Source organism: Botrytis porri (genome assembly GCF_014898465.1).
Source record: "Botrytis porri strain MUCL 3234 chromosome Unknown BPOR_001, whole genome shotgun sequence".
Lineage (NCBI taxonomy): Eukaryota > Fungi > Ascomycota > Leotiomycetes > Helotiales > Sclerotiniaceae > Botrytis > Botrytis porri.
Window position 1 is genome coordinate 3351841 of NW_024066075.1, and position 14140 is coordinate 3365980.

Sequence of the window (14140 nt, forward strand, 5' to 3'; positions counted from 1 at the left end):
TGGGCTTGGATGACTGGAAAGGGGGTGACATTGCACGAACAATGACTTCTACGTCGTTTGAATTAGGTGGGCGGGGTGAGGGTACTACATCCATGACTTTTACATATGTGCGGGATTACATATTGCAATTGTGAGGAGTTTAAGGGCCAAATGGTCTATGGGAAATCGATTGATTGGTATTTGGGAAACCCCCGGACAAATGGGTAGGTGGTCTAGGTTCAGCGTCTTCGCATTTGCTGGTTTACAATAAGGATACTGTCATATTGCGGGAAGGGGAAGGGGAAGGGGAAGGGGAAGGGGATGCAAGATGGATTTGAAATTAAAATGACAGTGTAGAAAGTTGATGGCCAGTGATCATATTAGTTCAGTATCGATTATTTTGATACATGGACGAACAAATAATTATTGAAAAGATTCTATGATATTCGTTCATTCCAATACAATGTGACGAGATGTTGATAGGAGAATTTGCGAGTGATGATTGAGCATAACACATATATGAATACGAAGTAATCTTACAATATCACGACATATTTGTGATGTATAGTATAATAGGTAGGTAGTTCTGAATCATATTAATATAGATTTTACTGCTAGTTCACTTTTTACTCAATGTATATGACTGTACACGGGGTCCGCAGGACTTGGGGATTGGGCTTGAGGCTGGTGAGAGGAGGGTGAAATTTTAAGGGCTTGAGATTTGGGGATCCGAGATTCGGAAGATGGGTAGTATGTAGCTTTCTTGGGTGTGTGTACTTGCGAGGTATGTATCATGTGATGGAGATAGAGTTTATGGCGTTGGTAAATACCCCGCTATGGACTCTGGAGAGAGGAAAGAGATATTATTCATATTGGGGTTTCTGCATTAGGAAACGCGCCATGGGATCGCCAGTCAATGAACTCACTCAAACCCCATCATCTTTCCCCATCTCCACATCTCTTCGTGCTGATTTCGACACCGATACAACCTCAGAAAGGATGGAGGATTTCAACATCCCTAGCAACGAAAGAATCACTCTGCTAAAAGCTTTCCAAGAAGAAGTAGGAGATGTACCTCCATACTTCTGGGCTTTCTGTCAAGTGTGTGACCTTCAGGCACTTCAAAAACTTATAGACATTGCTCGCATTTCCCCTGTCATGGTTCGTATTTTTGCGGCACAAGCCTTTACAACAGTATTGTACTGTAAGTAGAATATGTAATCTGCTTTTTTCTTTATTGCTCTTGATTTATAGGGACACAAAGTAATCAAGGAACATCGCGTGTTTCCACTCCGAACATAACACAATTGAAACGGGGCTTGGGCTCATCTTCAACCAATTCTCCGCTTGCTAAGAGGCAAAAAACGACGGATTCGCCTGTCAATTCCCCCCTTGCTGACAAGCAGACGAATACCAGTTCCCCTGTTAGTTCGCCCTCGTTGCATAGAAGCAGGGCCGCCTCGGATCTGGTAAGCTTGAAATGCACATTACTTTACTATCTGAAGCTCATATTTTGTAGGCTAGAGATCGTGACCACCATTGCTGTGTGCTTACTGGCGATTCAGTTATCGAAGTAGCTCATATATACCCCTTCTGCCGAATATCGACCTCAGAAGAGAACATTTTTGGGGCGAGACACATGTTTTGGGAATATTTGAGAAACTTCTGGTCAGAGGAGAAAGTGGCTGCTTGGAAAGCGGACATTTTTCCAAGAGGGCTATCTGAAATAGGAGACAAAAAAGTTGATAATCGAATAACATTGTCAAAGACGGCACATGTCCAATGGAATCGAGGGGCGTTTGCCTTGAAGCCAATTTCTATCTCCGACGAGAAAACCACAATAAAAGTCCAGTTTTTTTTGGCAGAAGAAACAGGCCAACATCCAATCAACTATGAATCTTATGACAACACCTATGTCCACCGAGAACCTCGATCACAATGAGGGTGCATTTGATTACGGCTATACAACATTATACTGCCTGGGCGGCAAAGCCATCAAATCCGGCCAAATCTTCGAACTCAAGACTAGCGATCCGATAAAGCAACCCCTCCCAAGCTTCAAGCTCCTTGAACTCCAATGGGCTTTAATGCGTGTGATAGGTATGGCTGGGGCTGCCTTTCCCTATGAACCAAGTTCTGGAGGCGATTCGGACGCGGATATTTATGGGTTGGATTTAGATGAAGTAGGAGACACATCTGTTCTTTCGGAGAATCTGCAGGGAAACCCGCTAGAACTGCCGTGCGGATGACCCTAAGCATTATACAGAGGAAGCGAAGGGATAGTGTAGGAATGGGTACTGATTGTGTAGCATAAAGGAAATGTGAAGTAGAAGGTTTGTTTTGGGGATTCGAAGAACATGTTTTAATCTTCTCATTTGCTAGAGAGGCTATGTTTGCTAAAGAGAGGCTATGTATTATAAAAGCAACCCATAAAAGCAGTTAAATCACCTGCATCTAGAAAATTACAGCTTGAGCATAGTACCTCGAGATGGTGTTTGGTAGATAGCTGGATGAATAAGGTTAGATAGATAGGTAAATACACAACATCTATCTATAACTATATGCACTATCTGATATGGATTACATACTGTACAGATGGAAAACAACAGTTGGAATATCGTCATAAACATGTCATTTCACATACGTACGATGGACAGTGGTGCGCTGGGAGAAAACTGGGAAATGCGGGTAGTGATATGGTTTGAACCCCACACTCTTACATCCTTTGCATGTGCTCGAGGACATACAGAGTACATACTTTTGTTAGTACGATGTATTAAATATTGGGTTTACTTTGCATGTGTGTAGCGTATTCCAGTGGGGTTTTGGAGGGTTTATTGGTAGAGGTCGTTCTTGTGGATAGAGTTAGATTTGGAGGAGAGGGAGAGGCCCTTGTTGTTACTCAGGCTCGTGGTAGGTAAATTCGAGGTTGGTAGGATCGTATGTTTTTCTTTCTTTCGGTGGATGGATGGATGGAAATGTCCGGAAGATGTCCAGGTAAGCTATGGTGGGGGAGGGAAGAAGGAGCTACTTGCAAAATGGAGATATTTATATCAATGAGCTTCTTTCCGAATATACGAGAACTACCTACTTACCTACCTACTGTGTATAGTTATCTCTATCGTTTCTTCGGCTCGTTTGTTTGTCTGTTTGGGAGTTATATCGTATTATAACTGATACAACTTACACCCACGAATCTTCTCATGCATTAGAGAAGATTGGTTTGGGAACATCTTTTACTTTAACTTGCATACATCATACATTGATTCGAATCACCTGTCACTCCAAGCACACTCGCATCCCCCGCAATTAGAATTACCTGAGCTGGACCCGATCTGTGGTTAACCCCGCATCCATATCAACGAACGAGCATTCACCACATATATTCACATACTTATACATAGTTACATACATACATACCCGATTGCCTGAACAGATAGTTTTTAATCGACTTCTCCCTCAAGTTTTTACAACTTTTTCTTTCTCATCTCTTGCTCGTCAATAACTCGGCACCTCTACGTATTGAAAAGCGTCACGAAGACTGCACAGGTTGAGATTCACGATGGCAACTTCAACTAGAGAAAGACGTCCCTCCACCGGTGCTCCCATTAGTGAACTCCAAGGTCCTGTTGGTCCTGCTGGCGTTACAAGACCTAAACATAAGCGTACCTTTACCGGTTTTGGTGCTGGGGAAATCAAAAGTGTAGAAGGTATGATATATTTCTTTGATTCTGCGGATATCTTTTTCATTCCAATGACGTATTGAAATCCATGCTAATTATTTGCTCTCTCTGTCCAGCATCGATTCCTGAGCCTCAACGAGAAGCATGGAAGAAATATACTGCCAAAGGATTTGAGACCAAGGAGGACTTTGAGAAGGAAGTCGTTCGTCATGTTGAAACTACTTTGGCTCGTAGTATGTTCAACTGTGATGAGACTGCTGCATATGCCGCGGCTAGTTTGGCTTTCAGAGATAAATTGATTACGGCTTGGAATCGTACTCAACAGAGACAAACTTTTGCTGATGGCAAACGTGTGTACTACTTGAGTTTGGAGTTTTTGATGGGAAGAGCGCTCGACAATGCTATGTTGAATGTTGGGTTGAAGAATGTTGCTAAAGGTATGTTGGATTACTTGTGAGGACGCTCAAGAAGTGTAATTTCTGACCCTTTTCAATAGAGGGTCTTTCGGATCTTGGTTTCAGAATTGAGGATATCATCAACCAAGAGCATGATGCTGCCCTCGGTAATGGTGGTCTTGGTCGATTGGCAGCTTGTTTCCTAGATTCTCTAGCTTCCTTGAGCTATCCAGCATGGGGTTATGGTTTGAGATATAGATATGGTATCTTCAAGCAAGAAATTGTAGATGGATATCAAGTCGAAGTCCCAGATTACTGGCTTGACTTCAATCCTTGGGAATTTCCAAGACATGATATTGTTGTTGATGTAAGTTTTCCTCTGCCCACAAGTCATTTCGTGTCGGGCTAATGAATTTCAGATCCAATTTTTTGGCCATGTCAGAAAGTATCAGGATGAACAAGGAGTATCGAAGACTGTATGGGAGGGCGGAGAGATTGTCAAGGCCGTGGCCTATGATGTTCCAATCCCAGGTTATGATACCCCCGCTACCAACAACTTGCGTCTTTGGTCTAGCAAGGCTGCTAGCGGTGAATTCGACTTCCAAAAGTTCAACAGCGGTGACTATGAAAGTTCAGTGGCCGATCAACAACGCGCTGAGACTATCAGTGCTGTTTTATATCCGAACGATAATCTCGACCGTGGAAAGGAGCTTCGTTTGAAGCAACAGTACTTCTGGGTCGCTGCATCATTATATGATATTGTTCGTCGATTCAAGAAGTCTAAGCGTGCTTGGAAGGAATTCCCAGAACAAGTTGCCATTCAATTGAATGATACTCATCCAACTCTTGCTATTGTTGAGCTTCAACGTGTTCTTGTTGATCTTGAAGGTCTTGAGTGGGATGAGGCATGGGGAATTGTTACCAAGACTTTTGGTTACACAAATCACACTGTTCTTCCTGAAGCTCTCGAAAAGTGGTCTGTTCCTCTTTTCCAGAACTTACTTCCCAGACATCTTCAAATCATTTACGAGATCAACTTGTTCTTCTTACAAACTGTGGAACGTAAGTTTCCTGGTGAGAGAGATCTCCTCGGTCGAGTCTCGATTATTGAAGAATCTCAACCAAAGATGGTTCGCATGGCTTTCTTGGCTATCGTTGGTTCTCACAAGGTTAACGGTGTGGCTGAACTTCATTCTGATTTGATTAAGACCACTATTTTCAAGGATTTTGTCAAGATCTTTGGCCCTGATAAGTTTACTAATGTCACCAATGGTATCACTCCTAGAAGATGGCTTCACCAAGCCAACCCTAGATTGTCTGAGTTGATTGCCAGCAAGCTTGGTGGTTATGACTTCCTCAAGGATCTTACTCTTTTGAGCAAGCTCGAAGCATTCGCTGATGATAAGACATTTAAGAAAGAGTGGCAGGAAATCAAGTATGCGAACAAAGTTCGCTTAGCAAAACACATCAAGACGACTACTGATGTCACTGTCAACCCATCTGCCTTGTTTGATATTCAAGTCAAGCGTATACATGAGTATAAGCGTCAACAGATGAACATCTTTGGTGTCATTCACAGATACTTGACTATTAAAGCTATGAGCCCAGAAAAGCGCAAAAAGTTGGCACCTCGAGTTTCGATCTTTGGTGGAAAAGCTGCTCCAGGTTACTGGATGGCAAAGACTATCATTCATCTTATCAACAACGTTGGTTCTGTTGTCAACAATGACAAAGATGTTGGAGATCTTCTGAAAGTTATCTTCTTGGAGGATTACAATGTATCCAAGGCCGAGATGATTTGCCCGGCAAGTGATATCAGTGAACACATCTCAACAGCAGGTACAGAAGCCAGTGGAACCTCAAATATGAAGTTCGTGTTGAATGGTGGATTGATTATTGGTACCTGCGATGGTGCTAATGTAAGTGTTTCCCTTCTTATATTTATCTTACGCCTCACTAATCACACTACAGATTGAAATTACTCGTGAGATTGGAGAGAACAACATTTTCCTCTTTGGTAACTTAGCTGAAGATGTTGATGACCTTCGTCATGCTCACACTTACGGCTCTACTCAACTTGACCCTGACCTTCAGAAAGTCTTTGAGGCTATTCAAAAGGGTACTTTTGGGGATGCCAACGCATTTGGTGCTCTCGTTGGTGCTATTAAAGATCATGGTGACTACTATCTCGTTTCCGATGATTTCAACAGCTACAACCAAACTCAAGCTTTGGTGGATGAAGCATACAAGAATCAAGATGAGTGGACTACAAAGACTATTACTAGTGTGGCTAGAATGGGTTTCTTTAGCAGTGATAGATGTATCAATGAGTATGCTGAGTCGATTTGGAATATTGAACCACTAGCTGCGGGGAAGGGAGGGGAGGCGTAAGTAGAGATGATATAAGGGCGTTGAGGATGATGGATGACGGAGAATATGCTTGAATGGCTTTTCAGGTGGATATACATTGGGGGACAAAAGATGGTTATGATGATAATGATGATGAGGGAGAAAAATAAGCATACGAAATAATATGCTACGATAAGATACATCAAGTCCTGACTAGTTTCGATTGATGAACGACATTCCTAACTACCTATTACCTACTTCCTATTCAATTGAATGCCCGTGTCTCCCTTTCTTAAGTGAGTAAACATAAAATAGTGATGGTTCTGCTCAAAACTATTGCACGCCTGTGACTTGTCTATGTGTCTGGTAGCTAGCTTTATGACCTCGGGAACGATTGTACTGCGAGATTAGAGGTGTACAAGAACTTTACTAGATGCCAAACGCCGCTATTTTGAAGAGCTTGTTAATGAAGCACGCCCATCTATGTGAGTCAAGAATACAAGAAATGGCTACGTTGGATTTCATTGGAGTATAATTGTGGTTACAACCCAACACCAATCGAGAAGTCTCGTGATACTTACCCCTCATTTCGTTGATATCCCCCGCACCTTCCCGTCTGCATGCAAGACAACGTAGTAGGTGTACAAAGCTTGTCGCTCTTGTCGATCGGTTGATCGGTTGATCGGCTGAGGATATAAGAGATTGTTTACCTAGGTAAGATAGGTAGGTTTGACTGCGTAGTTTACTTTTGTATACTTTTTATTTTCTCTTTTCTTTGATTAAGAGCTTGACATCTGTCTTTCTGTCTCTCTGTTGAAGCAAGAAAACTCAGCACTCATCAATATCTCATCCGCCTCCTCCTCCTCCACAAGAAAAAAAATGTCCGCACCCCCCCTCCTCGGCACCCGCCTCCAAAACAAAGTCGCGATCGTGACGGGTGGCGGCTCGGGCTTCGGCGCAGGCATCGCCCGCCGCTTCGCGCAAGAAGGATGTAAAGTGGTGATTGCGGATATTGATGCGGTGGGTGGTGAGCGTATAGCGAGTGCGTTCCCGCAGAGTATGGTGTTTGTGAAGATGGATGTTACGAGGGAGGAGGAGTGGGAGGAGTTATGTAGAGAGACGAAGGAGAGGTGGGGGAGAGTGGATGTTTGTGTTAACAATGCGGGGGGGAGTTATAGGAATAAGGTGGGTGGGTTTGTAGACGGGGGGTTCTATTGTCTTTTGGGGGAGGTGGAGGGGTAAAGGATGAGTATGTGGTATTTGAGAAACTAACTTGTGTGTTATGGATTCTAGCCAACGTTGGATGTCACCGAAGATGAATTCGATAGGGTTTTCAACCTGAATGTCAAATCTATCTTCTTCGCAACGAAATATTTTATCCCAAGTGTTATTGATCACGGGGAGGGTGGTTCGATGATCAATATCGCGTCGATTGGGGCGACGAGACCTCGTCCGGGTCTGGTGTGGTATAATGCTAGTAAAGGGGCTGTTGTCAATGTGAGTAGTTGGTTTGGTTTAGAGTATAATTCTTGTTCTTCCTGCTAATGTGAAGGTTTGAAAAGGCGACCAAAGGACTCGCGGCAGAATATGGATCCAAAAATATTCGAGTCAATTCGATTTGTCCGCTTCTTGCTGGGACGGGGCTGTATGTATCTTATTTCATTTTGTCTTATCTCATTTTGACTCGAGAATCATAGAAGAGAAAATTAATATGAAGTAGTTTTTCGACATTTACGGGTGTAGAGGATACGCCGGAGAATCGTGACAAGTTTCTCTTTAATGTGCCGTTGGGACGACTGTGTACGCCGGAGGATGTGGCGAATTATTGTTTGTTTTTGGCGAGTGATGAGGCGAGGTTCATCACCGGGACTTGTTTGGAGGTTGATGGGGGGAGGGGAATTTCTTGAGGGAGAGGAGGCGGGATGGAGAAAAGGGTATGTTTTGGGGCAGGGAGAGGGCTGATGGCATCGGATGGGAAATGTCAATGGGAATGGAATCAGATATTATTACTGTTATTGGTATTCAGTTCTATGCTTTCGATGAAAACTACGAAGACGTCAGAAAATTAAAATCCGATCTTGAATCATGATCTTGGTTTCTAGACTCTGGTGAAGCTGGTTTACTTGATCACACCGTCGTCGATAAACATAATACAGGAAACTTCCTCTATAAAACAATAATACCTCCATAATCTCTCATAACTTAAGCTATCAGTGATTTAGATATCATATATTTCCAGAGTCAGTTCACCAGTGGGTAGATAGACTGATAGGATACTGTAAAAATTGACTTGTAGAAATCTGTTGATATATCAAATCCTATATCTTAAGAGTTTTTACAATTGTTCATTAGAAATTAAACAATCAAAATGCGAATATTGATATCAAATAATTGAAGAATGAATTTGTTTCAAAATTTCAAAAGTTGGGAAGTGTCCTGTCAATTCATGCTCTCTGATCAATACCATCTTATTATCTCTAGATCCGGAATACCTACCTCCCTTTAGGTACTCTCATATTATTGATCATATTTTAAGGGTTCTTTTTCTTCTTCCAGCTGAAAATAAGCAAATAAGTAATAAGTAATAGTCTTGTCTTACTTAACCCCTCATTTATATATGTATGTCATTACATATACGTACATGAACATGTGCCTTTATGTAATTAGCATATATATGTAAGTAGCACCTAAAATAGCCCATCACATACCTCCCTATCTGCCAACAAACGCCCACAGCGCAAATCATTGCTAGAAATGAGAGGTGCTGCGATGTTTACGTTGATGTTGATGAGTCAGGTTTTCAGCTGGCTTGGTGTCTGGCTGGCTGGCTGGCTGGTTGATATATATCTATCTATCTATCTACCTATCTATATGTTTGACAAAGGAAGTAGGTTACTCGAGTAGATTGGATGGAATGAAGGTGGATAAAAGATGGAAGATGTGAGATGTGAGATGTGAGATGTGAGATAAGCGAAGAGGGGTAGGTTGTAGTAAGGTTATGCTGTGGTGGGCGAGGTGGGGTAATGTGATGTGTTTGAATGGATAATAGACCCTGCATTTCTCTTCTTTGGCCTCTTTTCTTTCTTTTCCTTTGGAGGGGCAGAGAGGGGACGGGAAAAATAGAGGGGAGAGCATGGGATAGATTGACATGTGCAATGTGCATCCGGCATGGGTAGTTAATTAGTATTCAAGCTTATGTGTACTCCTGCTTGAGAAGATCTTTCTGCTTTGGGTTTTTCTGTCGCGTGGGACATTTGTGTATTTGTTTGTTTGTTTGTTTCGTGGGACTTGGTTTTACTTCTACATATACTTGTTGAATGAAATTGAAGTGGATTGAAGAAGCGAAGAAAATACCTAGTCACCACGAGAAAGAAAGAGATAAATAAGGACAAAGACAAAGACAAAGACAAAGACAAAGACAAAGACAAAGACAAAGACAAAGACAAAGACATAAATAACGAATTCGAAGTCGAAGTCGAATAAACTATTCGAAGATTTGGGAAATAATTCTTATTTCAGATTTATAACAGGAATATTGTTATTGAGAAAAGTGAAAATGAGATCCTTAGGGCCGCTAGTGGAAAGTTTGAAGGGCCAGTTGAGTCCCGATGCGAAGATTTTGATGAAGGGGGATGAGGGGTATAAGGAGGGGATTAGTAGGTGGTCGAGGGCGGCGGAGAGGGAGGCGGTGGGTTTATGATTTCTTTTTCTTTTTTTGGTGTTAGTTTTGATTTTTTGGGTTTGGGAGGCAGGGGAGGGAGGAGGAGAGAAACGGGGAAAAGGGGAGGAGAGGGGAGTGGCTGTTTGCTTTAGGGGGCAAGGGGGATGGGGGGTGCAAGAGGTGTAAAGTTTGTGTAATATTTTGGGGCTTGGAGAATCGGCGTTTTTCATCTAATTCCTCAAGGATGTTTTTTGATATATCTATCTATCTCACAGTCAACATTGGTACTGGTTATGCTGTACTTGCTGATATCTCTCTAGGCTTTAATTGTCTATCCTACCACCGCCGAAGACGTCTCCAAACTCGTTCTTTTTGTCAAAGAACAGAGGCTTGATTTCGCAGGTTCGTAATTTATTTACAAATTATTAAATCAGATTTCATGAACACCTGCAACTAACTCACCATCACAGTCGCCGGCGGTGGACACGGTTCATCAGGCGCTTCATCAACCCACAATGGTCTCTCCATTAACCTCTCCAAAATGCGCAACGTAGCCGTCGACCCCGTCAACAAATCAGCCCGCTGTCAAGGCGGCGCTCTTTGGTCCGACGTTGACACCGCTGCTTTCGCCCACGGGCTCGCTGCAGTCGGCGGCACCGTAAATCATACTGGAATCGGCGGACTCACTCTTGGAGGTGGCTTTGGTCATCTCACCCCCAAACACGGATTGGTGATTGACAATCTCCTCGAAGCAGAAGTCGTTCTCGCCGATGGACGTATAGTGACATGTTCTGCAAATCAAGAAACCGATCTCTTCTGGGCAATCCGCGGCGCGGGTATTGGATTCGGTGTCACGACGAGTTTTACCTATCGATTGCATCCGCAACCCAACCGTGTCTGGGGCGGTATGCTAGTATTCCCCCGCGAGAAACTGGAAGCCATCGTTTCATTCGCCAACACAATCGTTACACCCAACGAAGAAAATGCACTCCTCCTCCTCGCATATGGCTCTCCACCCCCAGCCTTCCAGCCCGCGGTCCTCATCCCCGTCTTCTACAACGGCACCGAAGCCGAAGCTCACGCCTACTTCAAACCGCTATTGGATCTCGAGCCCCTCGCCAACACCACGAGAGAGATGGATTACGTCGAAGTAAACGGTATGCTCAACGAACCCATGGCTCACGGCCTACGACGCAATTTGAAAGGCGCCGCGGTCATGTTCCCACTAACTTATTCCTTTGCCGCGGAGATCTACACCGAGACGGAAAAATTCCTCCGCGAAACCCCGGATGCGAAACATACCATGGTGATTTTTGAATACATACCTTTTGGCAAGATATTACAGGTGGGACAGCAAGATACCGCGTACGCGAATAGAGGCGCGTATGGAAATTTAGTATTTGGAGCGAGTTGGGAGAGTCAGGAGACGGATACGAAGTGTAGAGAGTGGTGCAGGATGATGGCTCAAAAAGCAAAGGCGGAGTTGGAGAGGAGGCTCGAGGAGGGCACGGATGAGATTACAAAGGATGGAGTGGGTGCTTATGCGAATTATGATGGTGGTAAGTTTATGTCTCTTGTATTGTACTTTTGACTCTCCCTTAAATATCGCTTGTGGACTCTGCGCAAACCTTACTCCTATTTTCGATCTCTACCTCCTTAGCAACAGCCCCCTTGCATCTTCGTCGCAGAAAAAGCGACGTCGTTGGCTAATGAATTTATCAGCAAACCATGAAGCAGGCAAATTGGTATACGGCGTCAATTATCCTCGTATTGCCGAGTTGAAGAAAAAGTATGACCCCGAGAATCTATTTTCCAAGGGTCCAAATCTTGTTTCTTAAATCACTGGATCGAACTTTGAGCACTGGTGTCAATTATTTGATCAAATGATGTCCTCCCAGATTGAAATTCAAGGGCTTTTTATACAAAAGACTATACGAGAGATCATACAAGAAAGAATTAGTGCACGCAATGATGAAACTTTTAATGTATCAAATTCCGTCCTATGGAAAGGTAGGTAGGTAATGCCAGGACATAACAACTCGCGCCAATCCCCATAAAATCTCAGAACTGAATCACCCTTCTGATGTTTCCCGCTTGAAAAAACAGATGCAATATGAATACAATACAATACTTATTAAGAAGACCCTCGCAATAAAAACCAAAAGCAGACTATTCGTATCTAAAAGTCGAATCGATCTGGCAGCACTACAGGTGCAATCAATGTCCATGTATAGATACCATAGCATACCCATGAACTAATAATTTTGACCCATGATGCCCAGTATGTTCTTCCCACAGGTGCAAAACTTGTATTTCCATCGGTGTATTCATCCATGTTCATGGTGAGAAGTGTAGCTACCCAAGTGGTCGCTAAGAAGAAAATTACGTGGAATAATGCATAACTGTATTGTGTTGAGGTTCTCTCGTCATCTTTGGCGGTGTTTCCACTATCACTTTCATCATCATCGTCCAGAAGAGCGTCTGCAGGAAGACTTCCTTCTTCTACAGCCTGTCGAAGAGCTGCTGCACGCATCTCACGGCGGCTATCTGGTTGTTGGGTAACTAGATCATGTTCGTCATCTTCGGGCAATACGATTCTCTTTCCTTTTCCCCCTAGAGCTACTCCTTGTGTTGCAGCTCTGGTTGTTGTATATGCAACTGTGAGCATAGTAACGATCGCACCAATAATGATAGAGGTTGTTCGTGTTCCTTGAGCTCGAATGAGAGGGTTGCAATGCTTCGTATCAGGCTCCATAGATACTGCAGACATGGTGAGGTATGTACAGTAAATAGCAACCATAGCTGATTGCGCCAAACCTGCTCTCGGGTTGAATTCTTGGACCATAGGGTGAACAGAGACGACAGAGACGATAACCAGGAAAATTAAGTTGAGGGTGATAGCGGTTTGGTTCATTGAGCATCCGGCACCAGCGAAGAAAATGTATTGTACGATGGTCATTGCCAAGGAGCATGCATACATGCCCAATGTTGATCCGATCAAAATTCCTCTCCAAGCTCGAGAATCGTATGCTTCGATCTGTTCGAGACAATATTCCGCCCAGGTGTGTGCAAGATCAACCAACAGAATAAGTCCGAGAAGGAGGAATAGTGTCGATCCGGTGAATGCAATGTAATTTCCCCATACCAAAAAGAACCCGTCTGGAATCAAGAACGAAAGTACGATCAAGCCCAACCAGGCGATAATTTTAGGACCCCAAAATCCATTTTGTATCGCTGCACGTGGATTCTTCGAAGAGTTGACGCCTAATAGCATCGATGCCATGATAAGATGGAAAATTCCCAGTGCGAAATTAATCCGATGAACGGCAACCCAACCATAACATTCTCCTTCTGGACAACTGATCTTCATGTAATCCAAAGTCAAGCCTTGTAGTTTGTTAATCGCCCATGGCGTTAGCATTATCCATGATAATATTGAATTGATTAAGAGGATGAGGGCGTATGCGATACGAGTGGCAACACTTTTCATCAATTAGTCTTTGTTTATCAAGCAAACTTCTCGAGTCTGAAGATATACCTGTTACCACATTTACCACAGGCACTGCATACAGCAGAGCATGTTGCTGCTCCACAGCAACTTGCAGCAAAACCCATCACCTAAGAACGTAAGTCATCTCTTCATATCAAAGTCCAATAAGTAGAACTCACAGTGCCTACGCTTGGCACAGCCAACAAAGGTATTGAAAGTAGAGCGCCCATATTTGCGCTCTGCTGTGATGTGGTGTCGCAGTATTAAACTTGTCAATAAGATAATCCGAGACTCTATTGAATGTGATTCATGAAAAATCTGTATCGTTAATAGTTGAGTATAAAAGTTGAAGGATAACGTTGGAAGTTGTTTTGGAAATAGCTCCTTATGATCTATGCGGCTGATGAAAGCAGTCTAGGCGACTGACCTGCATTAGTGCGGTGGTGGTTTGTAAGATCCACCGTAAGTCCAACTGATAAGGAGGCATTAGCGGAGTTGGGTTATCTGATAACGGACTTACGTGTGTGCAGACGACGGCAAGAGGATACTTTAATTTCTTTCAGACAATCACTCGTATTTTGCC

At 43.2% G+C, this 14140-nt stretch overlaps 5 protein-coding genes across 5 annotated transcripts; 4 read left to right on the forward strand and 1 right to left on the reverse strand.

The window, feature by feature from the left end:
• Window positions 1–879: 879 nt before the first annotated feature.
• On the forward strand, window positions 880–2569 carry EAF01_000908 (uncharacterized protein; the record flags this gene model as incomplete). Its single annotated transcript, XM_038909158.1, has 3 exons — window positions 880–1183; window positions 1234–1448; window positions 1499–2569. The coding sequence occupies 3 exons, from the start codon at window positions 880–882 to the stop codon at window positions 1919–1921; spliced, it is 942 nt and encodes a 313-aa protein (XP_038776064.1). The 3' UTR covers window positions 1922–2569.
• Window positions 2570–3015: 446 nt separating this feature from the next.
• Window positions 3016–6695, forward strand: EAF01_000909 (uncharacterized protein). Its single transcript, XM_038909159.1, has 5 exons — window positions 3016–3689; window positions 3779–4099; window positions 4159–4424; window positions 4477–5976; window positions 6029–6695. The coding sequence occupies exons 1-5, from the start codon at window positions 3542–3544 to the stop codon at window positions 6446–6448; spliced, it is 2655 nt and encodes an 884-aa protein (XP_038776065.1). The 5' UTR covers window positions 3016–3541; the 3' UTR covers window positions 6449–6695.
• Window positions 6696–7285: 590 nt separating this feature from the next.
• EAF01_000910 (uncharacterized protein) lies at window positions 7286–8313 on the forward strand (the record flags this gene model as incomplete). Its single annotated transcript, XM_038909160.1, has 4 exons — window positions 7286–7591; window positions 7700–7903; window positions 7969–8051; window positions 8127–8313. 4 exons carry the CDS (start codon window positions 7286–7288, stop codon window positions 8311–8313), a joined length of 780 nt encoding a protein of 259 aa, XP_038776066.1.
• Window positions 8314–9962: 1649 nt separating this feature from the next.
• On the forward strand, window positions 9963–11905 carry EAF01_000911 (uncharacterized protein; the record flags this gene model as incomplete). The annotated part of the gene is made up of 4 exons (XM_038909161.1): window positions 9963–10094; window positions 10388–10469; window positions 10538–11626; window positions 11790–11905. The coding sequence occupies 4 exons, from the start codon at window positions 9963–9965 to the stop codon at window positions 11903–11905; spliced, it is 1419 nt and encodes a 472-aa protein (XP_038776067.1).
• Window positions 11906–12246: 341 nt separating this feature from the next.
• EAF01_000912 (uncharacterized protein) lies at window positions 12247–13787 on the reverse strand (the record flags this gene model as incomplete). Its single annotated transcript, XM_038909162.1, has 3 exons — window positions 12247–13549; window positions 13606–13685; window positions 13737–13787. The coding sequence occupies 3 exons, from the start codon at window positions 13785–13787 to the stop codon at window positions 12247–12249; spliced, it is 1434 nt and encodes a 477-aa protein (XP_038776068.1).
• Between the last annotated feature and the right edge of the window lie 353 nt (window positions 13788–14140).